Genomic DNA, 27,893 nt, shown 5'->3' with positions numbered 1-27,893 from the left:
TTTCACCGTGTGTCAAGCAGGGGAGAGTCCGGGGAGCTTCCTCTCAGCGGTGTTGTGGAGAGAAAATGGCACTGGTGAGTGCTGAGGGAGAAGCCCCGCCCCCTCGACGGCGGGCTTCTGTCCCGCTCAAACTTAAAAAAATATGGCGGGGGCTCTTTTATATACATGTACAGTGCCCACCTGTACATGTATATAGTCATTTGCCATAGGAGAGGAATTCTATTGCTGCCCAGGGCGCCCCCCCTGCGCCCTTACAGTGACCGGAGTGTGTGAGGTGTATGGGAGCAATGACGCACAGCTGCAGTGCTGTGCGTTACCTCAGTGAAGCACCCGAGGGCTTCTGCCGCCTCAGTAGTCTTCTTTCTTCGTTTCTTCCGGCTCTGTGAGGAGAACGGCGGCGCGGCTCTGGGATGAACGCCCAGGACGAACCTGTGTTCCACTCCCTCTGGAGCTAATGGTGTCCAGTAGCCAAGAAGCAGAGCCTATCATTTAAGAAGAGCTGCTCCTCTCTCCTCAGTCCCTCGATGCAGGGAGTCTGTTGCCAGCAGAGCTCCCTGAAAATAAGAAAAAAACCTAACAAAATGCTTTCTTAGCAGGAAACTCAGGAGAGCTCCCTGCAGTGCACCCATCTTCCTCTGGGCACAGTCTAAAACTGAGGTCTGGGGGAGGGCCGTAGAGGGAGGAGCCAGTGCACACCCAGAGTCTAAAGTCTTTCTTGAAGTGCCCATGTCTCCTGCGGAGCCCGTCTATTCCCCATGGTCCTTACGGAGTCCCAGCATCCTCTAGGACGTTAGAGAAAAAAGGAGTAAAGGAATGACTTAGTGCGCAAAAGGAGCAGCCGGACAATTGCACTCTCTTAGAAGGCTTCCACTACCTCCACCGCAAGTGATCAAAGAAAATACAAATTGAAAGAGGACTTATCCTGCGCTCCACAATGTAGTCACAATTCAAACGGTTCCAGAGTTTTATTAGGACTCGTTCCAGAGTTACTATTTTATATCATATCCACGAGTCCTAAAAAAAACCTCTGGAACCGTTTGAATTGTGACTACATTGTGGAGCGCAGGATAAGTCCTCTTTCAATTTATATTTTCTTTGATTACTAGGCAGTGCATACCAGACATACTGTAGCTATATTTTTGCTTCTACTATGTATGAATAGCCTCCCATTACAGGTGGTAGAGGCTAAGACTGTAGAGCAATTTAAACATGCTTGGGATAGGCATATGCATATCCTTACAAAGAATTAACAAAGAATTAAAGTTCAAAAAGGGTTGAGATTACCTAAAGGATAAAAAAGGAGCAGACTAGATGGGCCAAGTGGTTCTTATCTGCCGTCAAATTCTATGTTTCCATGTTTCTATGTTTAAAACTAGTATTACAGTATTAAACAGCAACAGTGCTAGTGCATGGACAGTGTTACACACTAAACATTATTTAAAAATGTTCAATGCTGCCCTCTTCTGGTAAATCTTAATAATGCATGCAACAGTGAAAATTGGTGGAATTTTTTGGTGCCTTAAGGTTATTAATATTCCTTTCACACCAAGCATTTAACCTGCGTAAACCTGGGTCGTGTATTGGTGTAAAAGAGTTAACCTGGGTTCATTGTCCCAGGTCTGAGACCATGATGATGACAGTGGGTAATAGGTGCTCAAGAGACATCTCTAAGAGCCAGTAACCTTTACTTTTAATGACTCACACAGTTTTGCAGGGCAGACTAGAGAGCAAAGTGGAAGGCGATAACTTGGGAATAACCCGAGTCCAACATACGGTGTGAAAGAGGTTTGAGCAGCTGAAACACGGGTTGAACCAGTGTTCATAAACCCAGCTCGGACCCAGGATTTAGGTCTGAAATGGTATAATATAATGATTAAGGAAAATATCTTAATCTGGCTAAATAATTCTACAATCCTATTTTTAATATTTAGGGAAACATCTGGGAAAGTGAATATGGTTGTGCTTACTGATTTACGGCCACCTCTTTTAAAAGGAACATTACAAAGTATATAATTAAGTTTTCAGAATACATGCAGGTTTCTCATCCATTAAAGTCTAAAAGGTGACTACTGTACCTATTGTTTTTTATTCCTATTGTCAGTTAAGTAAAAAAAACGGATTTCACTTCATGCTCCTCTACAGCTAAACCACATTAAGTGAACTAACTATATGCATCTGCTTTCCTAACGCTAGACTTTAGCAAAGGCACACAGTTTCCTGCTGAAGTATTGATGTAGGACAGATTCTCAGGATCAGACAACTGCCATTCTCACTTTCTAATCAGAAACACAAATAATCCTTAAAGAGGAACCAGCATCTAAGCCAGAGGTCTTTTTTCCATGGCCTAGAGGATAACAAATATGACAGCCATAGTCAGAACGAACCTACAGACCTGGATCCTTACACAATCCTGCCCTACTGTCATTATGACAATCATGCTGCAGAATGTTTCCTGTACCAATGCACTTAGTATGTGAAACATGAGTTTACCATGAACACTGTTTGTGAACAGTTCCTGACCCTTATGTTGGAACACTTTACATTCTAATAGTAATAAAGGAACTACCTGAAATGTATTTTTAAAAATTGTGAAATCACATGACTGAAAACAAAGCTGAAAATCATGTAAGTAGGTGAACAATATAGCTGGATCTCAGCTGATTTAGCCCCCATGTGTTCAGCTAAAGTGAACGATAGTACTATCCTTGTCAATTTACATTAAAACATGCAAGGTCAGCAGCAATGAATGAGTGAACAAGTGTGGGGTTGGCAATGCCAGCTGAACACCCTCCATAAAGGCAAAGTACACTAGACCAAATCTTCTGCTTACCCCAATGCCAGTGACCGGAGCCAGTAATATGGTGTTCAACGCCCCCCTGAAAACTAGAAATTTGCACCGGGCTCCGTCCCATATTTAATAGAGGGATAGCACAAACCGTAGGCGTGTGGTCTTACTAGGAAGGGGCGTGTTCACAGACCAGTATCCCCAATTCAAGTATGCCACACAGCAGGACAATCTTATTCACATTACACCGCACACAGTGCCCCCGATTCACATTACACCACATAGAAGTGTCCCTTATTCACATTAAGCCACACAGTAGTACCCCATTATATGCAATGCCCAAAATAGTGCCCTTATACACAATGCCCACAGAAGTTGTGCTCATTACATAGTATGACCACAGTAACAGTGCCCCTAATATTGATAAAGCACACAGTTGTAGTGCTGCGTATACACAATGCCCACAGTAGTGGCCCTTATACGCAATGCCCACATTAGTAGTGCCAATCATACACATTATGCCCACAGTAGTAGTGTCCCTTATACAGATAAAGCACACAGCAGTGCCTCATACACAAAATGCCCACAGTTGTACTGTCCCTTATACACATAATGTCCACATTAGTAGTGCCCCATATACACATAATGCCCACAGTAGTGCCTCTTAAACATAATGCCCACAGTTGTAGTGCCGCTTATACACATAATGCCCACAATAGTGCCTCTTACACATAATGCCTACAGTAGCAGTGTCCCTTATATGCATAATGTCCACAGTAGTTGTGCCCCTTATACAGATAAAGCCCAAAGTAATAGTGCAGCTTATTCACATAATGCCCACAATAGTGCCCCTTATAAACAATGCCCACAGTAGGGAGAGTAGAAAGAGAGGGGAGTTTAACCCCCTCACTCACACTACCTCACCTGGGACTCTGCTATTACTCTAAGTCTACTGGCAAACACCTGGGACTACAGCGCAGCAGCACAGAGTATTTCAGCAGACAGCACAGATGACTTACAATCTGAGAACAAACACTGTGGGGGTAAGACAACCCTAGCACCCCTAGTGGCGGGACAGCAGCACAGAGTATTTCAGGAGACAGCATAACTCCGGAATGCCTGGACCAATTTACACCAAACTTGGTACACATATGACTTACAATCTGGGAACAAACTCTGTGGGGGTAACACACCCCATAGCACCCCTAGGGGTGGGCCAGCAGCACAGACTATATCAGGACATGCATAATACATGCATGATTTCCTTCTCTCATTTTTCTTTTTGCTCTTTCCTTAAGCTGGATACCTTATTGAAACACAGCTTTAAAACTCTGTGATAGTGTAGGACCTGCATGAAGATGGGGTACCTTGGCAATCGGTTTGCAGGCTTCTGTGCATTGGCCAATCCACTAACTAAACCCCCATCATTTTGAGTTACCCTACATATAATTTGTGTGGTTTTATTTTTGCATATTTGATTGCATTTAAAATTAGCACAATTTATTTACATTTTCTTATAACTAGTTTTCCCTGGTGGTCTAGGGCGAAAACGCTCAGCAGGTACTCACTATCCCTTATCTTCTCTCCCTGAGCCGTTTTGGGGTTATGGGGTACTTGTCTTTTACACATACCGGGCAGTGAAGAGGCATGGTGGGTCCCTGCTGTGGCCGCAGCTCCAGGAGCGGATTTAGCTGCTGTCTCTCCCGCCACTGCTAGCATGTGTGAATTGTTGGCCTGACCTGGGACACTGCTGGGCTACTGCCGTGAAGCCATGCTTCACACTGTCGGCGCCACTGCCTGTCATACCATTTCACAGGTGCAACTGCGGAAATAAGCAGAGTGGGGAGACTCTGCTGAGTGGGTAGCGCCGACCCTGCCAGAGACATTCTATGGAAATAGAAGGTAGATCACTGACACCAATGCAGTGTTATGAGGGTTGAGTGGATCTACTTTACAGTTTAACATTCATAAGTGGGGGTCTTTTAAAATATTATTATAGAAATGCTGAACCATGAATTGACTAAATGCACTGATATTATTTTGTTCTTGTTAAGGGGCTACACCTGCAGCACTAATGCCAGCCCATGTTCATTCTATATAGTTTTATAGGAGAAAGGTGAGCAAGAGCTCCACCTGTGCATACAAACTGCAGTAGGATGATTACTGTCTGTAGTTATTGCCCATCAAAACATGAGGCAGGGAAGCGGTTAGGATACCGCCGCACAGGATCCCGGCGATCACAATGCCAATGCCAGAATCCCGCACGTCGGTACAATGCCGCCTCCAGAATACGTCAATTATACAGTGAGGTAGGTGATTCTCCCTCTATGTGTGTCCACGACACCCATAGAGGGATAAAATAACAGGTGTCACGATCCGGGTTACTGGACGCCATTACCTACCTTTCAGGTGTCTCCTGAAGCTGGCTCAGCATTCCAGGCCCGGGTTTCAGTCATGCTAAATAACATCCTCACTTCACATCTCCTCTGTGCCAGTCCGCAGACGCTGTCACTAGGAACTCTTGTAGTTAGAATGGTGTTTCTATCCCTCTGCGGCCTCTGCCGCCATTACTGCACTTCCAGTACTCAGATGGCTCTGCATGGCGTCTCCTGTCAGCTGCGGCCTCTGCCGCCATTATTGTATTTCAAATGCACAAACAGGTCTGCATGGCGCTTTTCGCCTGTTGCGGCCTCTGCCGCCAGCTCCGTGTGTCAAAAGCGCAAGTTGGCGTCCACGGTCCTCCGCGGCCGCCGCCATTACTGTAAATCTTCACATGGTACTACAAACTAGATTTCCCTCCAAATACCAGTATGTGCGCAGCCATGTTGGTTCTAATCACATGACGCTATTTCCACCAATCTACAGCATTGCTGAACTCTGCCTGATTGTTCATCCAATCCCTGCACGGTTGTGGGTATAAAGGGCCTGTTTCTGAACCAGGAAGTTGTCAGTGTTTTGGTTGTCATTTCCAGTATATCCTGTCTCTGCTCCTTGTGGTTGATTATTTGTTCCCGGTATTCCAGTTCCTGTGTCTTCATTCCACCAGAGACCCGCACCAATCACCACCTTGCGGTGCAGCCTGACTCTACAGCGTCCTCATTGCAACTGGCAGTGCTCTAAACACCGGCTTCCAATGTCTGGCTCTCAGCGGTGTTCAGCTTCATGATATCATCGGTGCTCCGCCATCGGTTTTCCTGATACCATCTGTGTTTTGTCATCTATTCTTCAATACCACCGATCTCTAGCGTCACCAGTGTCATTCTACTCTCCTCCTGTTACACTGTTCATCAGCACTTCTTCAACAGTTCTTCATCACCGGTTTCATCCGGTAAACCCGGCAGTCTACGTGTACCATTTACCCTACAGTACATTAAGCCTCTGTACAACATCTGCTGGTCAGTTCCTGACCTGGTAAAAGGACTTTCCATCTCCTAATCCCCAAGCTTGTCTTGTTGTGGATACCACACCTAAGGACATTCCATCTATTGCTGCATCTTGTGGAACTGTGTACTGCTTTTAACTATCTTACTACTGCAACTGCCGATGTACCATCTGAACTGTGCTAAATAAACACATTAATTTTATCCTTGTTGTCGTGGTCACGCCTTCGGGCATTGGTGGTACAAATCTATCTGCATGTCTAGAAGTCCTATACTGCCGCCCAGGTTTACATATACACCAGCCCCTACAACTGAGGTGTCTCCTGGTCAGCACCAGCCCTCAGTTGTGACAACAGGTGGTGAGCGCAGTGAGAAACTGTGTCCAGAGAGTGGCGAGGAGAGTGAGCCCGCAAGGGGCTTTCTAGTGCCTGCCCCACAGCCAGCAAACTTGTGGCCGGGATGCCGCTGTCTGTATACTGACGGCTAGCATCCGCGCCATCGGTATTTCATACTGAACCCACAAGGCACACATTTGCTTCTAAAGAGTTTAGCATCTGTTATTTTTATGTCCTGTTTTTTAAGTTTCCCTTAAATAAATGATGCAAAGCTTTCTTGGCCACAAATTAATGGTCTCTGAAAGGAATATAAAGCTAAGGACTAATTATACCAATAAAATGACATCCTGGTGTTATTGGGTTTATAGCAATCTCTCATCACTGAAATAACCATTTGAGACTTTTTTGTTGTTGTCTCAATATGGGTGGAGACCTGGTAAACCTCTGTGACACTGCTTATAATGACAGTGAAAATGAACCAAACCGCAAAGAAAATACAAAAACTCACAAGTCCTGCAAATGTCACCAAGTACATTTCTTTATCTCCCCCTCTTCTATGTCACTAGCCTTTCATTTATATAATCATGCCACATCATTTAGCTTAGTTTCCCTGGTGTTCCTTACAGAAGACATTTAATGGGCGGTATTCAAATGATATATCATGCCCAATCTCCTTTCTAAAATGATCCCCGTTATTGCACATACTGTGCCCATAGTAAATAAGAATTTACTCACCGGTAATTCTATTTCTCAGACAATCCGCACTTGGGATGGGCGCCAAGCATCCACTACGGACTATGAGAAATAGAATTACCGGTGAGTAAATTCTTATTTTCTCTAACGTCCTAAGTGGATGCTGGGACTCCGTAAGGACCATGGGGATTATACCAAAGCTCCCAAACGGGCGGGAGAGTGTGGATGACTCTGCAGCACCGAATGGGCAAACTCTAGGTCCTCCTCAGCCAGGGTGTCAAACTTGTAGAATTTAGCAAACGTGTTTGACCCCGACCAAGTAGCTGCTCGGCAAAGTTGTAGAGCCGAGACCCCTCGGGCAGCCGCCCAAGAAGAGCCCACCTTCCTCGTGGAATGGGCTTTTACTGATTTAGGATGCGGCAGTCCAGCCGCAGAATGTGCAAGCTGAATCGTACTACAGATCCAGCGAGCAATAGTCTGCTTTGAAGCAGGTGCACCCAACTTGTTGGGCGCATACAGGATAAACAGCGAGTCAGTCTTTCTGACTCCCGCCGTCCTGGAAACATAAATTTTCAGGGCCCTGACTACGTCCAACAACTTGGAAGCCTCCAAGTCATTAGTAGCCGCAGGCACCACGATAGGTTGGTTCAGATGAAAGGCTGATACCACCTTAGGGAGAAATTGGGGACGAGTCCTCAACTCTGCCCTATCCATATGGAAAATCAGATAAGGGCTTTTACATGACAAAGCCGCCAATTCTGATACAAGCCTGGCCGAAGCCAAGGCCAACAACATGACCACTTTCCAATATATTTCAATTCCACGGTTTTCAGTGGCTCAAACCAATGTGATTTTAGGAAATCCAACACAACGTTGAGATCCCAAGGTGCCACTGGAGGCACAAAAGGGGCTGAATATGCAGCACTCCCTTAACAAAAGTTTGAACTTCAGGTAGAGAAGCCAGTTCTCTCTGGAAGAAAATCGATAGAGCCGAAATCTGGACCTTAATGGAACCCAATTTTAGGCCCATAGTCACCCCTGACTGTAGGAAGTGCAGGAAACGGCCCAGCTGAAATTCCTCCGTTGGGGCCTTCCTGGCCTCACACCACACAACATATTTTCACCATATGCGGTGATAATGGTTTGCGGTTACTTCTTTCCTAGCTTTAATCAGCGTAGGAATGACTTCCTCCGGAATACCCTTTTCCATCAGGATCCGGTGTTCAACCGCCATGCCGTCAAACGCAGCCGCGGTAAGTCTTGGAACAGACAGGGCCCCTGCTGCAGCAGGTCCTGTCTGAGCGGCAGAGGCCATGGGTCCTCTGAGATCATTTCTTGAAGTTCCGGGTACCAAGCTCTTCTTGGCCAATCCGGAACAATGAGTATAGTCCTTACTCCTCTTCTCCTTATTATCCTCAGTACCTTTGGTATGAGAGGAAGAGGAGGGAACACATAAACCGACCGGTACACCCATGGTGTCACTAGAGCGTCCACAGCTATCGCCTGCGGGTCTCTTGACCTGGCGCAATATCTTTCTAGATCATGTCCACCTGCGGCCTTTCCCAACGGTTTACAATCAGTTGGAAGACTTCTGGATGAAGTCCCCACTCTCCCGGGTGGAGGTCGTGCCTGCTGAGGAAGTCAGCTTCCAAGTTGTCCACTCCCGGAATGAACACTGCTGACAGTGCTAACACGTGATTTTCCGCCCATCGGAGAATCCTTGTGGCTTCTGCCATCGCCGTCCTGCTTCTCGTGCCGCCCTGTCGGTTTACATGGGCGACCGCCGTGATGTTGTCTGACTGGATCAGTACCGACTGGTTTTGAAGCAGGGGTTTTGCCTGACTTAGGGCATTGTAAATGGCCCTCAGTTCCAGAATATTTATGTGCAGGGAAGTCTCCTGACTTGACCATAGTCCTTGGAAGTTTCTTCCATGTGTGACTGCCCCCCAGCCTCGAAGGCTGGCATCCGTTGTCACCAGGACCCAGTCCTGTATGCCGAATCTGCGGCCCTCTTGAAGATGAGCACTCTGCAGCCACCACAGCAGAGACACCCTGGTCCTTGGAGACAGGGTTATCAGCCGATGCATCTGAAGATGCGATCCGGACCACTTGTCCAACAGGTCCCACTGAAAAGTTCTTGCATGGAACCTGCCGAATGGAATTGCTTCGTAGGAAGCTACCATCTTTCCCAGGATCCGCGTGCAGTGATGCACCGACACCTGTTTTGGTTTTAGGAGGCCTCTGACTAGAGATGACAACTCCTTGGCCTTCTCCTCCGGGAGAAACACTTTTTTCTGTTCTGTGTCCAGAACCATCCCCAGGAACAGTAGACGTGTCGTAGGGACCAGCTGTGACTTTGGAATATTTAGAATCCAGCCGTGCTGTTGTAGCACCTCCCGAGATAGTGCTACCCCGACCAACAACTGCTCCCTGGACCTCGCCTTTATCAGGAGATCGTCCAAGTACGGGATAATTAAAACTCCCTTCTTTCGAAGGAGTATCATCATTTCGGCCATTACCTTGGTAAAGACCCTCGGAGCCGTGGATAGACCGAACGGCAACGTCTGGAATTGGTAATGACAATCCTGTACCACAAATCTGAGGTACTCCTGGTGAGGATGGTAAATGGGGACATGCAGGTAAGCATCCTTGATGTCCAGTGATACCATGTAATCCCCCTCGTCCAGGCTTGCAATAACCGCCCTGAGCGATTCCATCTTGAACTTGAATTTTTTTATATATGTGTTCAAGGATTTCAAATTTAAAATGGGTCTCACCGAACCGTCCGGTTTCGGTACCACAAACATTGTGGAATAGTAACCCCGTCCTTGTTGAAGTAGGGGCACCTTTACTATCACCTGTTGTGAATACAGCTTGTGAATTGCCTGTAACACTGCCTCCCTGCCTGAGGGAGTGGTTGGTAAGGCAGATTTGAGGAAACGGCGGGGGGGGAGACGTCTCGAATTCCAGCTTGTACCCCTGAGATACCACTTGAAGGATCCAGGGATCCACCCGTGAGCAAGCCCACTGATTGCTGAAATATTTGAGACGGGCCCCCACCGTACCTGGCTCCGCCTGTGGAGCCCCAGCGTCATGCTGTGGACTTAGAGGAAGCGGGGGAGGACTTTTGCTCCTGGGAACTGGCTGTATGCTGCAGCTTTTTCCCTCTACCTCTGCCTCTGGGCAGAAAGGACGCGCCCCTAACCCGCTTGCCCCTATTGGGCCGAAAGGACTGTACCTGATAATACGGTGCTTTCTTTGGCTGTGAGGGAACATGGGGTAAAAATGTAGACTTCCCAGCTGTTGCTGTGAAAACGAGGTCCGAGAGACCATCCCCGAACAACTCCTCACCCTTATAAGGCAGAACTTCCATGTGCCTTTTTGAATCTGCATCTCCTGTCCACTGCCGAGTGCATAACCCTCTCCTGGCAGAAATGGACATTGCACTTATTTTAGATGCCAGCCGGCAAATATCCCTCTGTGCATCCCTCATGTATAAAAGTGCGTCTTTAATATGCTCTACGGTTAGCAATATAGTGTCCCTGTCTAGGGTATCAATATTTTCCGACAGGGAATCTGACCACGCAGCTGCAGCACTGCACATCCATGCTGAAGCAATAGCTGGTCTCAGTATAACACCTGTGTGTGTATATATAGACTTCAGGATAGCCTCCTGCTTTCTATCAGCAGATTCCTTCAGGGCGGCCGTATCCGGAGACGGTAGTGCCACCTTCTTTGACAAGCGTGTGAGCGCTTTATCCACCCTAGGGGATGTTTCCCAACGTGACCTATCCTCTGGCGGGAAAGGGTACGCCATTAGTAACCTCTTAGAAATTACCAGTTTCTTATCAGGGGAAGCCCACGCTTCTTCACACACTTCATTTAACTCTTCAGATGGAGGAAAAGCTACTGGTAGTTTTTTCTCTCCAAACATAATACCCTTTTTTGTGGTACCGGGGGTAACATCAGAAATGTGCAACACATTTTTCATTGCCTCAATCATGTAACGTGTGGCCCTACTGGAAGTTACATTAGTCTCGTCGTCGTCGTCGACACTGGAGTCAGTATCCGTGTCGACATCTGTGTCTGCCATCTGAGGTAGCGGGCGTTTTAGAGCCCCTGATGGCTTTTGAGACGCCTGGGCAGGCACAGGCTGAGAAGCCGGCTGTCCCACATTTGGTATGTTGTCAAACCTTTTATGCAAGGAGTCGACACTGTCGCGTAATTCCTTCCACAGCACCATCCACTCAGGTGTCGACCCCGCAGGGGGTGACATCACATTTATCGGCATCTGCTCCGCCTCCACATAAGCCTCCTCATCAAACATGTCGACACAGTCGTACCGACACACCGCATACACACAGGGAATGCTCTGACAGAGGACAGGACCCCACAAAGCCCTTTGGGGAGACAGAGAGAGAGTATGCCAGCACACACCAGAGCGCTATATAACACAGGGATCCCACTATAAATGAGTGTTTTTCCCTTATAGCTGCTTATATAATATATACTGCGCCTAAATTTAGTGCCCCCCCTCTCTTTTTTACCCTTCTGTAGCTTGTACACTGCAGGGGAGAGCCAGGGAGCGTCCTTCCAGCGGAGCTGTGAGGGAAAAATGGCGCCAGTGTGCTGAGGGAGATGGCCCCGCCCCTTTTCCGGCGGACTTCTCCCGCTTTTTCTGGAATTCTGGCAGGGGTATTTTTACACCTATATAGCCTTCCTGACTATATATGGTGTAGATTTGCCAGCCAAGGTGTCTTATATTGCCCTCAGGGCGCCCCCCCCCCAGCGCCCTGCACCCATCAGTGACCGGAGTGTGAGGTGTGCATGAGGAACAATGGCGCACAGCTGCAGTGCTGTGCGCTACCTTGTTGAAGACAGAAGTCTTCTGCCGCCGATTTTCCGGAACACTTCTTGCTTCTGGCTCTGTAAGGGGGCCGGCGGCGCGGCTCCGGGAACAAACACCAAGGTCGGGTCCTGCGGTCGATCCCTCTGGAGCTAATGGTGTCCAGTAGCCTAAGAAGCCCAAACTACCACCTGTTAGGTAGGTTCGCTTCTTCTCCCCTTAGTTCCTCGCTGCAGTGAGTCTGTTGCCAGCAGATCTCACTGTAAAATAAAAAACCTAAATATACTTTCTTTCTAGGAGCTCAGGAGAGCCCCTAGTGTGCATCCAGCTCAGCCGGGCACAAGAATCTAACTGAAGTCTGAAGGAGGGTCATAGTGGGAGGAGCCAGTGCACACCAGTATTCTAAAGCTTTCTTTATAGTTGTGCCCAGTCTCCTGCGGAGCCGCTATTCCCCATGGTCCTTACGGAGTCCCAGCATCCACTTAGGACGTTAGAGAAATCAGGTTTATCTGCCTCATACCACGCCCGTCAGCAGAAACAGGACAGGTGTGAAAGGGGGTGTTGAGAATTGAATACAGCCCAAAGATCACCAACTATTGTTTTGAAGCAGGTTCCTCTTCCCTATGAAGTTCACACAATATTATACATGTGTTGAACACTTGTTTTTCTTTTTCTTTTACAACTGTCAAGCAGAGCATAAAGGATTAATATGTTACTGTGCTCATTCTAGCAGGGTATTAATGGGAAACCACGCAAATGCGTGACTGCACAACAACCAGATGTGTACCTAATGATCAAATTGCAACTACACTGGATAGATAGAATGGGAACTGGGATATTTTTTTATTATTATTAAGTCCACATATCTTCTAGGTATTGGCAAAATAACTGTCTTAGGCTGCACACGGAAGAGCACTGGCCAAAGTATCTTTTCCAATTTGTAATTATGGATGAATACAGTTTTAAGCTGCTAAACAACCAAAAAAACTCCCCAATTAGACAAGTAATACTATCCTTACTTATGTCAATAAGAAAAGTTTAAGTAAATCACCACATAATAGAAAATATTAACAATAAAGAATGGCCAGTATGTGAATAATGCCAAGGATACAAATCTGTGAGCAGGCTGACACTTACCAGGCCCCCACATCTCCCCTGCTGTCTGTGGTGTAGTCATTCATGCAGTGTAATAGTGTGTTATAGATGAAGGGCACGTTGTCTCTGCACAAGACGTCGGTCTGGGAGCCACTGGCATCAACTCCTGCGCTCTGACAAACCCTATGGGGAAGAAAGGCCATGAGTCAGTGTGTATCAAAAACAGGGGAAGTCAGAGGAACACACACAGGATAAGCAGAGCCCTTCCAGAAATTCTTACATGCAAAACCACAATAACAGCAGGGCAGGTAGTTTACAATCCATCAATATGGTTAATATAAACCATGGAAAGAAAAGAAAACATCAAGTTTAACACTTATTTATAAGTCATCATCAGATCCATAAGAAGTTATAAAGTCTACATTATATTTATATTACTTTTCCATTTATGTCTCAAATGAGGAAAAAATAGGATTTTAATTACGTACCGATAAATACTTTTCTTGTAGTCCGTAGGGGATACTGGGAATCCAATTTAGTACCATGGGGTATAGACGGGTCCACTTGGAGCCATGGGCACTATAGAATTTTGATTGCATGTGCTGGCTCCTCTCTCTATGCCCCTCCTACCAGACTCAGTCTAGGAAACTGTGCCAGAGGAGATGGTCACACTTTGAGAGAAGGACAGAGAAAAGGAAAGTGGTGAGAATTCGAACCAGCACAACCAGGAAAGCCATTCTAACCAAACATGAAATAGTAACAGCAACACCTGACCTAAACAACAGTTCTTAAAAAAGTAACCGCGCAGGAAGAACGAAGCACCGGGTGGGCGCCCACTATCCCCTACGTACTACGAGAAAAGGATTTACCGGTAAGTAATTAAAATCCTATTTTCTCTTACGTTCTAGGGATACTGGGAATCCAATTTAGTACCATGGGGAAGTACCAAAACTCCCAAATCGGGTGGGAGAGTGCTTAGGTTCCTACAGAACTGATTGACCAAACTGAAGGTCCTCAGAGGCCAAGGTATCGAACTTGTAAAACTTAGTAAACGTGTTCGAACCCGACCAAGTAGCTGCTTGGCAGAGCTGTAAAGCCGAGACACCCCGGGCAGCCGCCCAAGAGGAACCCACCGACCTAGTAGAGTGGGCCTGTACAGATTTTGGAATCGGCAAGCCTGCCGTGGAATAAGCATGCTGGATAGTGAGCCTGATACAGCAAGCAATTGACTACTTTGAAGCAGGACACCCAATCTTGTTCGCATCATATAGAACGAACAGCGAGTCCGATTTCCTATGACGAGCAGTTCTCTTCACGTAGACCTTCAAAACCCTTACAACATCCAAAGACTTTGAAGTAGCAGAGGCGTCCATAACAACCAGAACCACAATAGGTTGGTTGATGTGAAACGCGGACACCACCTTAGGAAGAAATTGCTTACGAGTCTTGAGTTCAGCTCTGTCCTCATGGAAAATTAAGTAGGGGCTCTTGTAAGGACAACGCCGCCAACTTCGACACACTTCTTGCTGAAGCCAAGGCCAACATTTTGACGGTCTTCCACGTAAGGTACTTTAAATCTACATCCTGCAATGGTTCAAACCAATCCAATTGAAGAAACTGCAGTACTAAATTGAGATCCCAAGGTCCCGTAGGAGGCACAATGGGAGGGTGTAAGTGCAGAACGTCTGGACCTCAGGGAGAGAAGCCAACTGTTTCTGAAAGAAAATAGACAAGGCCGTAATCTGAACTTTAATGGAGCCTAGGCGTAGGCCCTCATCCACTCCCGACTGCAGAAAAAGCAGGAAAAGTCCCAGATGAAATTCCATCGTAGAATATTGTCTGCTCTCACACATCACACATATTTCTTCCAGATACGATGGTAATGTTTTGACCCCCTTTCTGCCTTGAATCATAGTCGGGATGACCTCGTCAGGAATCCCTCTCCTGGCTAGAATCAGCCGTTCAACTTCCATGCCGTTAAACGTAGCCGTGGTAAGTCTTGATAGAGGAACGGGCCCTGCTGCAGAAGATCCTCTCAAAGAGGCAGAGGCCACGGATCTTCGATCAGCATCTCGAGAAGATCTGCATACCAGGCCCTTCGTGGCCAGTCCGGATCAATGAGGATTGCTTGAACCTTTTCCCTTCTTATTCTTTTTAGAATTCTTGGGATCAGTGGAATGGGAGGAAACATGTACACCTGCTGGTAAAACCACGGATTTGTCAGGGCATCTACCGCTACTGCCTGAGGGTCCTTCGACCTGGAACAATACTGCTTGAGCTTCTTGATGAGTCGAGAGGCCATCATGTCGATTTGTGGACACCCCTACCTACATGTTACCACCGGAACACCTCCGGGTGGAGGCCCCATTCCCCCGAGTGCAGGAGGAAGTCTGCTTCCCAGTTGTCTACTCCCTGGATGAATATTGCAGACAATGCCACGGCGTGTTTTTATTTCCCAGAGGAGAAATCTCGACACCTCTGCCATTGCGGCTCTGCTTTTTGTTCCGCCCTGTCAGTTTATGTACGTTACCGCAGTCACATTGTCCAACTGGACCTGAATGGCCTGATTCTGAAGAGATGAGGCCTGTAGAAGAGTGTTGTAGATAGCCCTGAGCTCCAGGATGTTTATTGGAAGAACGACTTCCTGACTTGACCATCTTCCCTGAAACTGTACCCCCGGGTGACTGCTCCCCAACCTCTGAGGCTTGTGTCTGTGGTTAGAAGAATCCAATTTTGAATCCCGAACCTCCGACCCTTGACTAGGTGAGAAGTCTGTCGCCACCACAGGAGGGAGATCCTGGCTTTTGGTGACAGACAAAACTGCTGGTGCATGTGAAGATGCGATCCGGACTATTTGTCCAACAGATCCAGCTGGAAGGGCCTCGCATGAAACCTTCCGTACTGAATTGCTTCATAAGAAGCCACCATTTTCCCCAGAAGGCGTATGCAGAGATGCACTGAGTTTCGGGTCGGCTTCAAGACGGCCCGAGCCATCGACTGGATTACCATTGCCTTTTCCAAGGGAAGGAACACTTTCTGAGACTCTGTGTCCAGTATCATTCCCAGTAAATGAAGCCTCTGCGTTGGTTGTAGGTGAGAGTTTGGTAGGTTCAGAATCCACCCATGATCCAGGAGTAGTAGTCTGGTTGAGAGGGCAATGTTCTCCAACAGCTGTTCCCTAGACGGTGGTTTTATCAGAAGATCGTCCAGGTACGGAACTATGTTCACTCCCTGTCTGCGGAGCAACATTATCTCTGCCATCAATTTGGTGAACATCCTCAGTGCCGTGGAGAGACCAAATGGCAGGGCCTGAAACTGGTAGTGATAGTCCTGCAGTGCACATCGTAGATAAGCCTGATGAGGCGGCCAGATCGGAATGTGAAGGTACGCATCGTTGACATCCAGAGATGCTAGGAATTCCTCCTCCTCCAGACCCGAGATCACCGCTCTTAGCTACTCCATCTTGAATTTGAACACTCGTAAGTACAGGTTCAATGACTTGAGGATCAAAATCGGTCTTACCGTACCGTCCGCTTTCGGTACTACAAACAAGCAGGAATAGTAACCCTTGGTTTGTAGATTAGGTGGAACTAGAACAACGACCTCAGTCTGTAACAGTTTATGAATGGCGTTGTGTAAGTTTATTCTCGCCTTTTGTGAAACTGGTAAGCCTGAATTGAAGAATCTGTGAAGTGGGAGCTCCTGGAACTCCAGTCTGTAGCCCTGGGATATAAGGTCTATGACCCAGGGATCCTGGCACGATCCTGTCCAGATGTGACTGAAGAATTTTTGCCGGGCTCCCACCCACCTGTCTTCCAGGCACTGCGGTCCACCGTCATGCGGAAGGCTTTGAGGACGCAGAGCTTGAGCCCTGTTCCTGTGAACCAGCAGCAGCTGGTTTGCGTGGTTTACATCTAGCACCTCTGGCAGCGGTAGAACCACCTTTGGCCTTGCCCCTAAACTTGGCAGTCCGAAAGGACTGTAGAGTAGGTCCTGAGTAGGCATTCCTAGCTGGCAGAGCTGCAGAAGGTAGGTATGTGGATTTGCCCGCAGTAGCTCGGGAGATCCACATGTCGAGTTCACCTCCAAATAAGGCCTCTCCTGTGAAAGGCAGGCCTTCCACTCCTTTCCTGGAGTCCGCATCAGCAGTCCACTGACGTAGCCATAACCCTCTGCGTGCCGACACGGCCATAGCTGTAGTGCGTGTATTAAGCAAACCTATTTCTTTTATGGCTTCCACCATAAAGTTTGCAGAGTCTTGTATATGTTGCAGGAGCAAAACAATTTCCTCCTGAGGTAAGGTGTCTAACCCCTCAATTAAATTACCTAACCACTTAGCAATGGCTCTTGTAATCCACCCACATGCTATAATGGGTCTCTGGGACACCCCGGCAGCAGTATACAAAGATTTGAGTGTAGTCTCAATCTTGCGATCAGCCGCATCTTTTAGAGAGGCTGCACCAGGGACAGGTAGTACTATTTTATGCGAGAGCCTGGAGACTGACGCATCCACTATCGGTGGATTTTCCCATTTTCTCCTATCCTCAGGAGGAAAAGGAAAAGATAACAACCGCACAGGACTTTGAAATTTCTTATCTGGATTAACCCACGGTTCTTCAAACAGGGTATTTAGTTTCTTTGAAACAGGAAAAGTAGCTAAGGATTTTTTCTTAATATTAAAGTAAGATTCCTCACTCTCCTCTGTCACCTTATCAGGGATTATTTAGAATTTCTCTGATAGCCTCTATGAGAGCTTCAACACACTGTGACAAAGTATCCTCCCCTACCTCTATGTCCACCTCACCATCCTCCGTTTCTGACCCTTCACTATCAGAGTCAGAATGCAGGATCTGGGCCAAAGTACGTTTTTGCGGACAAACGGTAGAGGACTGAGACGCTGGTCTGGGTACGGAGTCCTTTTTCTGAAACTCAGCCGTAGACTACCTTAAGTATTGCATCTCTTTCTCATTACGAGATACTTTTGTAGAAATGGTGGAAATCATTCCCCTAATGGAGTCCAGCCATGCTGGTTCTGCCCCACTAGCCTGGGAAGGAATACTACACTGAGTACACACTAGTAAACCCCCTGGAGAAGAGGAACACTGTGCCTTACATTAAACACACTCTTTTCCTGACATACTCTGACAGCACACACACACACAGGAAAAGGTTAAAAGCACAATTAACCCACAAAGAGCCCTTCCAGAGAGACACAGAGAGAGTATGGAAGCAGCACACAGCGCCCTTATCGCTTATGCCAAGCTTAGCCGGGTCGCAGACTAAGTATCTAGATTAGGGACTTAGTACTAGAGATGAGCGGGTTCGGTTTCTCTGAATCCGAACCCGCACGAACTTCATGTTTTTTTTCACGGGTCCGAGCGACTCGGATCTTCCCGCCTTGCTCGGTTAACCCGAGCGCGCCCGAACGTCATCATGACGCTGTCGGATTCTCGCGAGACTCGGATTCTATATAAGGAGCCGCGCGTCGCCGCCATTTTCACACGTGCATTGAGATTGATAGGGAGAGGACGTGGCTGGCGTCCTCTCCATTTAGATTAGGAGAGAGAGAGAGAGATTGACCTGAGGCTGATACTGTAGAAGAGAGTGCAGAGTTTAGTGACTGACCACAGTGACCACCAGCAGTGCAGTTGTTTTATTTAATATATCCGTTCTCTGCCTGAAAAAAACGGTACACACAGTGACTCAGTCACATACCATATCTGTGTGCACTGCTCAGCCCAGTGTGCTGCATGCCTGCATCATCTATGTATATATTATATATCTGACTGTGCTCAGCTCACACAGCTTATAATTGTGGGGGAGACTGGGGAGCACTGCAGTGCCAGTTATAGGTTATAGCAGGAGCCAGGAGTACAAGACAGTCACATACCATATCTGTGTGCACTGCTCAGCCCAGTGTGCTGCATCATCTATGTATATATTATATATCTGACTGTGCTCAGCTCACTCAGCTTATAATTGTGGGGGAGACTGGGGAGCACTGCAGTGCCAGTTATAGGTTATAGCAGGAGCCAGGAGTACATATTATATTAAAATTAAACAGTGCACACTTTTGCTGCAGGAGTGCCACTGCCAGTGTGACTGACCAGTGACCTGACCACACTGACCACCAGTATAGTTAGTAGTATACTATATTGTGATTGCCTGAAAAAGTTAAACACTCGTCGTGTGACTTCACTTGTGTGGTGTTTTTTTTTTTATTCTATAAAAAACTCATTCTGCTGACAGACAGTGTCCAGCAGGTCCGTCATTATATAATATATATACCTGTCCGGCTGCAGTAGTGATATATATATATTTTTTATATCATTATTTATCATCCAGTCGCAGCAGACACAGTACGGTAGTTCACGGCTGTAGCTACCTCTGTGTCTGCACTCGGCAGTCCATCCATAATTGTATACCACCTACCCGTGGTTTTTTTTTCTTTCTTCTTTATACATACATACTACTACATCTCTTTATCAACCAGTCTATATTAGCAGCAGACACAGTACAGTACGGTAGTTCACGGCTGTGGCTACCTCTGTGTCGGCACTCGGCAGTCCGTCCATAATTGTATACCACCTAACCGTGGTTTTTTTTTCTTTCTTCTTTATACATACATACTACGACATCTCTTTATCAACCAGTCTATATTAGCAGCAGACACAGTACAGTACGGTAGTTCACGGCTGTGGCTACCTCTGTGTCGGCACTCGGCAGTCCGTCCATAATTGTATACCACCTAACCGTGGTTTTTTTTTCTTTCTTCTTCATACATACATACTACGACATCTCTTTATCAACCAGTCTATATTAGCAGCAGACACAGTACAGTACGGTAGTTCACGGCTGTGGCTACCTCTGTGTCGGCACTCGGCAGTCCGTCCATAATTGTATACCACCTAACCGTGGTTTTTTTTTCTTTCTTCTTTATACATACATACTACGACATCTCTTTATCAACCAGTCTATATTAGCAGCAGACACAGTACAGTACGGTAGTTCACGGCTGTGGCTACCTCTGTGTCGGCACTCGGCAGTCCGTCCATAATTGTATACCACCTAACCGTGGTTTTTTTTTCTTTCTTCTTCATACATACATACTACGACATCTCTTTATCAACCAGTCTATATTAGCAGCAGACACAGTACAGTACGGTAGTTCACGGCTGTGGCTACCTCTGTGTCGGCACTCGGCAGTCCGTCCATAATTGTATACCACCTACCCGTGGTTTTTTTTTCTTTCTTCTTCATACATACATACTACGACATCTCTTTATCAACCAGTCTATATTAGCAGCAGACACAGTACAGTACGGTAGTTCACGGCTGTGGCTACCTCTGTGTCGGCACTCGGCAGTCCGTCCATAATTGTATACCACCTAACCGTGGTTTTTTTTTCTTTCTTCTTCATACATACATACTACGACATCTCTTTATCAACCAGTCTATATTAGCAGCAGACACAGTACGGTAGTTCACGGCTGTAGCTACCTCTGTGTCGGCACTCGGCAGTCCGTCCATAATTGTATACTAGTATCCATCCATCTCCATTGTTTACCTGAGGTGCCTTTTAGTTGTGCCTATTAAAATATGGAGAACAAAAATGTTGAGGTTCCAAAATTAGGGAAAGATCAAGATCCACTTCCACCTCGTGCTGAAGCTGCTGCCACTAGTCATGGCCGAGACGATGAAATGCCAGCAACGTCGTCTGCCAAGGCCGATGCCCAATGTCATAGTACAGAGCATGTCAAATCCAAAACACCAAATATCAGTAAAAAAAGGACTCCAAAACCTAAAATAAAATTGTCGGAGGAGAAGCGTAAACTTGCCAATATGCCATTTACCACACGGAGTGGCAAGGAACGGCTGAGGCCCTGGCCTATGTTCATGGCTAGTGGTTCAGCTTCACATGAGGATGGAGGCACTCAGTCTCTCGCTAGAAAAATGAAAAGACTCAAGCTGGCAAAAGCAGTAGCACCGCAAAGAACTGTGCGTTCTTCGAAATCCCAAATCCACAAGGAGAGTCCAATTGTGTCGGTTGCGATGCCTGACCTTCCCAACACTGGACGTGAAGAGCATGCGCCTTCCACCATTTGCACGCCCCCTGCAAGTGCTGGAAGGAGCACCCGCAGTCCAGTTCCTGATAGTCAGATTGAAGATGTCAGTGTTGAAGTACACCAGGATGAGGAGGATATGGGTGTTGCTGGCGCTGGGGAGGAAATTGACCAGGAGGATTCTGATGGTGAGGTGGTTTGTTTAAGTCAGGCACCCGGGGAGACACCTGTTGTCCGTGGGAGGAATATGGCCGTTGACATGCCTGGTGAAAATACCAAAAAAATCAGCTCTTCGGTGTGGAACTATTTCAACAGAAATGCGGACAACAGGTGTCAAGCCGTGTGTTCCCTTTGTCAAGCTGTAATAAGTAGGGGTAAGGACGTTAACCACCTCGGAACATCCTCCCTTATACGTCACCTGCAGCGCATTCATAATAAGTCAGTGACAAGTTCAAAAACTTTGGGTGACAGCGGAAGCAGTCCACTGACCAGTAAATCCCTTCCTCTTGTAACCAAGCTCACGCAAACCACCCCACCAACTCCCTCAGTGTCAATTTCCTCCTTCCCCAGGAATGCCAATAGTCCTGCAGGCAATGTCACTGGCAATTCTGACGAGTCCTCTCCTGCCTGGGATTCCTCCGATGCATCCTTGCGTGTAACGCCTACTGCTGCTGGCGCTGCTGTTGTTGCTGCTGGGAGTCGATGGTCATCCCAGAGGGGAAGTCGTAAGCCCACTTGTACTACTTCCAGTAAGCAATTGACTGTTCAACAGTCCTTTGCGAGGAAGATGAAATATCACAGCAGTCATCCTGCTGCAAAGCGGATAACTGAGGCCTTGACAACTATGTTGGTGTTAGACGTGCGTCCGGTATCCGCCGTTAGTTCACAGGGAACTAGACAATTTATTGAGGCAGTGTGCCCCCGTTACCAAATACCATCTAGGTTCCACTTCTCTAGGCAGGCGATACCGAGAATGTACACGGACGTCAGAAAAAGACTCACCAGTGTCCTAAAAAATGCAGTTGTACCCAATGTCCACTTAACCACGGACATGTGGACAAGTGGAGCAGGGCAGGGTCAGGACTATATGACTGTGACAGCCCACTGGGTAGATGTATGGACTCCTGCCGCAAGAACAGCAGCGGCGGCACCAGTAGCAGCATCTCGCAAACGCCAACTCTTTCCTAGGCAGGCTACGCTTTGTATCACCGGTTTCCAGAATACGCACACAGCTGAAAACCTCTTACGGCAACTGAGGAAGATCATCGCGGAATGGCTTACCCCAATTGGACTCTCCTGTGGATTTGTGGCATCGGACAACGCCAGCAATATTGTGTGTGCATTAAATATGGGCAAATTCCAGCACGTCCCATGTTTTGCACATACCTTGAATTTGGTGGTGCAGAATTATTTAAAAAACGACAGGGGCGTGCAAGAGATGCTATCGGTGGCCAGAAAAATTGCGGGACACTTTCGGCGTACAGGCACCACGTACAGAAGACTGGAGCACCACCAAAAACTACTGAACCTGCCCTGCCATCATCTGAAGCAAGAAGTGGTAACGAGGTGGAATTCAACCCTCTATATGCTTCAGAGGTTGGAGGAGCAGCAAAAGGCCATTCAAGCCTATACAATTGAGCACGATATAGGAGGTGGAATGCACCTGTCTCAAGCGCAGTGGAGAATGATTTCAACGTTGTGCAAGGTTCTGATGCCCTTTGAACTTGCCACACGTGAAGTCAGTTCAGACACTGCCAGCCTGAGTCAGGTCATTCCCCTCATCAGGCTTTTGCAGAAGAAGCTGGAGACATTGAAGGAGGAGCTAACACGGAGCGATTCCGCTAGGCATGTGGGACTTGTGGATGGAGCCCTTAATTCGCTTAACAAGGATTCACGGGTGGTCAATCTGTTGAAATCAGAGCACTACATTTTGGCCACCGTGCTCGATCCTAGATTTAAAGCCTACCTTGGATCTCTCTTTCCGGCAGACACAAGTCTGCTGGGGTTGAAAGACCTGCTGGTGAGAAAATTGTCAAGTCAAGCGGAACGCGACCTGTCAACATCTCCTCCTTCACATTCTCCCGCAACTGGGGGTGCGAGGAAAAGGCTCAGAATTCCGAGCCCACCCGCTGGCGGTGATGCAGGGCAGTCTGGAGCGACTGCTGATGCTGACATCTGGTCCGGACTGAAGGACCTGACAACGATTACGGACATGTCGTCTACTGTCACTGCATATGATTCTCTCACCATTGAAAGAATGGTGGAGGATTATATGAGTGACCGCATCCAAGTAGGCACGTCACACAGTCCATACTTATACTGGCAGGAAAAAGAGGCAATTTGGAGGCCATTGCACAAACTGGCTTTATTCTACCTAAGTTGCCCTCCCACAAGTGTGTACTCCGAAAGAGTGTTTAGTGCCGCCGCTCACCTTGTCAGCAATCGGCGTACGAGGTTACATCCAGAAAATGTGGAGAAGATGATGTTCATTAAAATGAATTATAATCAATTCCTCCGCGGAGACATTGACCAGCAGCAATTGCCTCCACAAAGTACACAGGGAGCTGAGATGGTGGATTCCAGTGGGGACGAATTGATAATCTGTGAGGAGGGGGATGTACACGGTGATATATCGGAGGGTGATGATGAGGTGGACATCTTGCCTCTGTAGAGCCAGTTTGTGCAAGGAGAGATTAATTGCTTCTTTTTTGGGGGGGGTCCAAACCAACCCGTCATATCAGTCACAGTCGTGTGGCAGACCCTGTCACTGAAATGATGGGTTGGTTAAAGTGTGCATGTCCTGTTTTGTTTATACAACATAAGGGTGGGTGGGAGGGCCCAAGGACAATTCCATCTTGCACCTCTTTTTTCTTTTCTTTTTCTTTGCGTCATGTGCTGTTTGGCGAGGGTTTTTTGGAAGGGACATCCTGCGTGACACTGCAGTGCCACTCCTAAATGGGCCCGGTGTTTGTGTCGGCCACTAGGGTCGCTAATCTTACTCACACAGTCAGCTACCTCATTGCGCCTCTTTTTTTCTTTGCGTCATGTGCTGATTGGGGAGGGTTTTTTGGAAGGGACATCCTGCGTGACACTGCAGTGCCACTCCTAAATGGGCCCGGTGTTTGTGTCGGCCACTAGGGTCGCTAATCTTACTCACACAGTCAGCTACCTCATTGCGCCTCTTTTTTTCTTTGCGTCATGTGCTGATTGGGGAGGGTTTTTTGGAAGGGACATCCTGCGTGACACTGCAGTGCCACTCCTAAATGGGCCCGGTGTTTGTGTCGGCCACTAGGGTCGCTAATCTTACTCACACAGTCAGCTACCTCATTGCGCCTCTTTTTTTCTTTGCGTCATGTGCTGATTGGGGAGGGTTTTTTGGAAGGGACATCCTGCGTGACACTGCAGTGCCACTCCTAAATGGGCCCGGTGTTTGTGTCGGCCACTAGGGTCGCTAATCTTACTCACACAGTCAGCTACCTCATTGCGCCTCTTTTTTTCTTTGCGTCATGTGCTGATTGGGGAGGGTTTTTTGGAAGGGACATCCTGCGTGACACTGCAGTGCCACTCCTAAATGGGCCCGGTGTTTGTGTCGGCCACTAGGGTCGCTAATCTTACTCACACAGTCAGCTACCTCATTGCGCCTCTTTTTTTCTTTGCGTCATGTGCTGATTGGGGAGGGTTTTTTGGAAGGGACATCCTGCGTGACACTGCAGTGCCACTCCTAAATGGGCCCGGTGTTTGTGTCGGCCACTAGGGTCGCTAATCTTACTCACACAGTCAGCTACCTCATTGCGCCTCTTTTTTTCTTTGCGTCATGTGCTGATTGGGGAGGGTTTTTTGGAAGGGACATCCTGCGTGACACTGCAGTGCCACTCCTAGATGGGCCAGGTGTTTGTGTCGGCCACTAGTGTCGCTTAGCTTAGTCATCCAGCGACCTTGGTGCAAATTTTAGGACTAAAAATAATATTGTGAGGTGTGAGGTATTCAGAATAGACTGAAAATGAGTGGAAATTATGGTTTTTGAGGTTAATAATAATATGGGATCAAAATGACCCCCAAATTCTATGATTTAAGCTGTTTTTTAGTGTTTTTTTAAAAAAACACCCGAATCCAAAACACACCCGAATCCGACAAAAAAAATTCGGTGAGGTTTTGCCAAAACGCGGTCGAACCCAAAACACGGCCGCGGAACCGAACCCAAAACCAAAACCCGAAAAATTTCAGGCGCTCATCTCTACTTAGTACACTAGTAAACCGCTCCCCCCTGCTATAACCCCCTGGTACCGCTGAAGTAAAATGGAGGCTTTCCGGAGGAGCTGCGCGTCCCTGTAGTCAGCGTCTGTGTCAGCTGCAGTAGGGAAAATGGCGCTTGTGGGCTGCTGGATCCGCTCATAGAGAAGCCATGCCCCTTAAATGGCGCGCGGTCTACCCGCTCTTCTTTATACTAGCTTTTTGTGTTTATGTGCATACAATGGAGATATTCCCCTTTTATGGCTCTAGTGCCAGTCTGGGTACTGTGTACACTACAGTATAATTAGTCAGGAAACTCAGTGTGCCCTGTGTAGAAGCAGCGCGTCTCCGTACCCTCATGCCGCCATAACGGGCGGCGACCCGCTAACCGGGACGCCGGCTTAGTACTCACCACTCTTCATTCTTCTGGCTCTGTTAGGGGTGGTGGCATGCTGCGGGAATGTACACTCGCCGTGGTGGGGCTTGCAAATAGTCTCGTCAGGAGCTAGCATCCTGTCAGCAGGGAACGGGACCATTAACCCTTAGTGGGGTTGGGCCGTTCCTCTCCCTAAGTCCCACGAAGCAGGCAGGCTGCTGCCATCCAGTCCTGCCTGAAAATAACAAACTTTAAAAATAAATTAAGAAAACCCTTCAGGAGCTTCCAGAGACGTGACCGGCTCCTCCGGACACATTTTCTAAACGGAGTCTGGTAGGAGGGGCATAGAGGGAGGATCCAGCACACACAATCAAATTTCTATAGTGCCCATGGCTCCAAGTGGACCCGTCTATACCCCATGGTACTAAATTGGATTCCCAGTATCCCCAAGGACGTAAGAGAAATTACTCCTACACTACGAAACAGCCATTGAAACTGAGACTGGGTACACATTAGATGATGTGCACCCTGGCTGACGGCACGACTGATATAACGATATATTGGTCGGTCGTACACACTGAACGATACATCACATGATATATAATTTGCGGCAGCTTTTAGGATTCATGTCATCGTTGCTAGGATCGTGCCATTGGGCATGGCATGTCCAACGGGACCACCCAGCAATCGACCCACAAGAACGCGATTGAGGGTACACATTAGACGATATGGCCGATACATTGTTCCGATCTGCGTCAGAATGATATATTGGGTAATATTTCATCTAATGTTTACCCAGCTTCAAATATACATTTAAGAGCCAATGTTTCCTTCCTATCTGTTAACACTGCCTGCGTTTGCAGACTGTCCTCTGCATATCCACAACCCCTTCTTCTGCTGTGTTATCTGCCTGACAACAGTGGCCGTGAATTATTAGTGTAAAGGCCTCCATACGATACCCCGGCAGGATTCGAAGATTGCTGGCCATAGATAACTGGTGATCTGTCGGAGAAATTTACCCATGAAAAATTGACTGAGTTGCTCATCCCTATTGTTTCCTATCGAGATTGCAGAATCGGGATTTTTAAACATGTTTAAAGATGTAATGGCCCGATCCAACCATCAAGGGATCGGGCCACTGCCCCAACCCATCCCCAATGTATGGCAGCAGTAAGATGATGTTAGTGATTTCACAGCCACTGAACTCACGTGACGTTACAATGTAAAGGACTGCATCTCCCTCCCACTGATGAGGAGTCTGCAAGGCACAAATATTACCATCATGACTTTGCAATATAAGTTGGATTCCTCCAATTGAAGAACAGCTTTCTGCTTTTGCACATAATATTCACTTCTGTAAAATTAACTCCAGTGCAAGTAATTATGGTACCTTTGTATTTGGAAATCTCCATGAATGTAGAACAGGTTTATTTATTGTCCAATTCATATTTGCCAAAGTTCATAAAACATTTGAAACATGATTGTCCATCTCTTAGCTCATAGGCTAAGCACAAAGCTTTTGAAGTCTAAGGGCTGTATTCAATACCTCTCGGATCCTTTCCGTCGACAGGTTTGGCCCGGTCCCGACAATGGCAATCCGACTTTTTTTTCCCCAAGTCGGATTGACATTGTCAGAAAAGGGGCTAAAACCTGTTGGGTTTGGCCGCGCTTCCGACAATACACGAGGATCCACGGGTGAAGCCACTGATCCGCGTGCATTCCGACATGTTGAATAGGTTGGAACCCATTGCGATCTAAACCTGTCGGAAGCTGCCATCTTTCCGACAAAACGGCAGCTTTCGACAATTATTGAATACACCCCTTAGATGCAGATGTATTCTCACATACTGGTTGTCTTTACGCCATATGCTGCAAGACAACCAGCGTGACTAAGATGCTCCGTTACCAGTAGTATACCATATTTCTCTTAATTTTGCACCTTAGTCGCATCGCATATGCAGCAAAGAGCCACGGACAGTGTACCAGAGACACTAGGCTACAAGTTTAATGGGAAATTGCTTAAACACACCTACAAATTTGCAAATGTGACACAACGGAACGCTGTGTGGGTAAAAGTCGCGGACACGTGA

At 47.3% G+C, this 27,893-nt stretch overlaps 1 protein-coding gene across 1 annotated transcript in view; it reads right to left on the bottom strand.

Moving 5' to 3' along the window:
- TBCD (tubulin folding cofactor D) overlaps positions 1–27,893 on the bottom strand; it is a 707,681-nt gene that overhangs the window by 129,915 nt on the left and 549,873 nt on the right. Inside the window, exon 30 of the mRNA XM_063961004.1 lies at positions 13,177–13,317. Within this exon, the coding sequence (XP_063817074.1) occupies positions 13,177–13,317 (141 nt within the window). The remainder of the gene's footprint in view (positions 1–13,176; positions 13,318–27,893) is intronic.

Source organism: Pseudophryne corroboree, chromosome 3 (genome assembly GCF_028390025.1).
Source record: "Pseudophryne corroboree isolate aPseCor3 chromosome 3, aPseCor3.hap2, whole genome shotgun sequence".
Taxonomy (NCBI): Eukaryota; Metazoa; Chordata; class Amphibia; order Anura; family Myobatrachidae; genus Pseudophryne; species Pseudophryne corroboree.
This window is presented reverse-complemented; position numbering and strand designations above follow the sequence as displayed.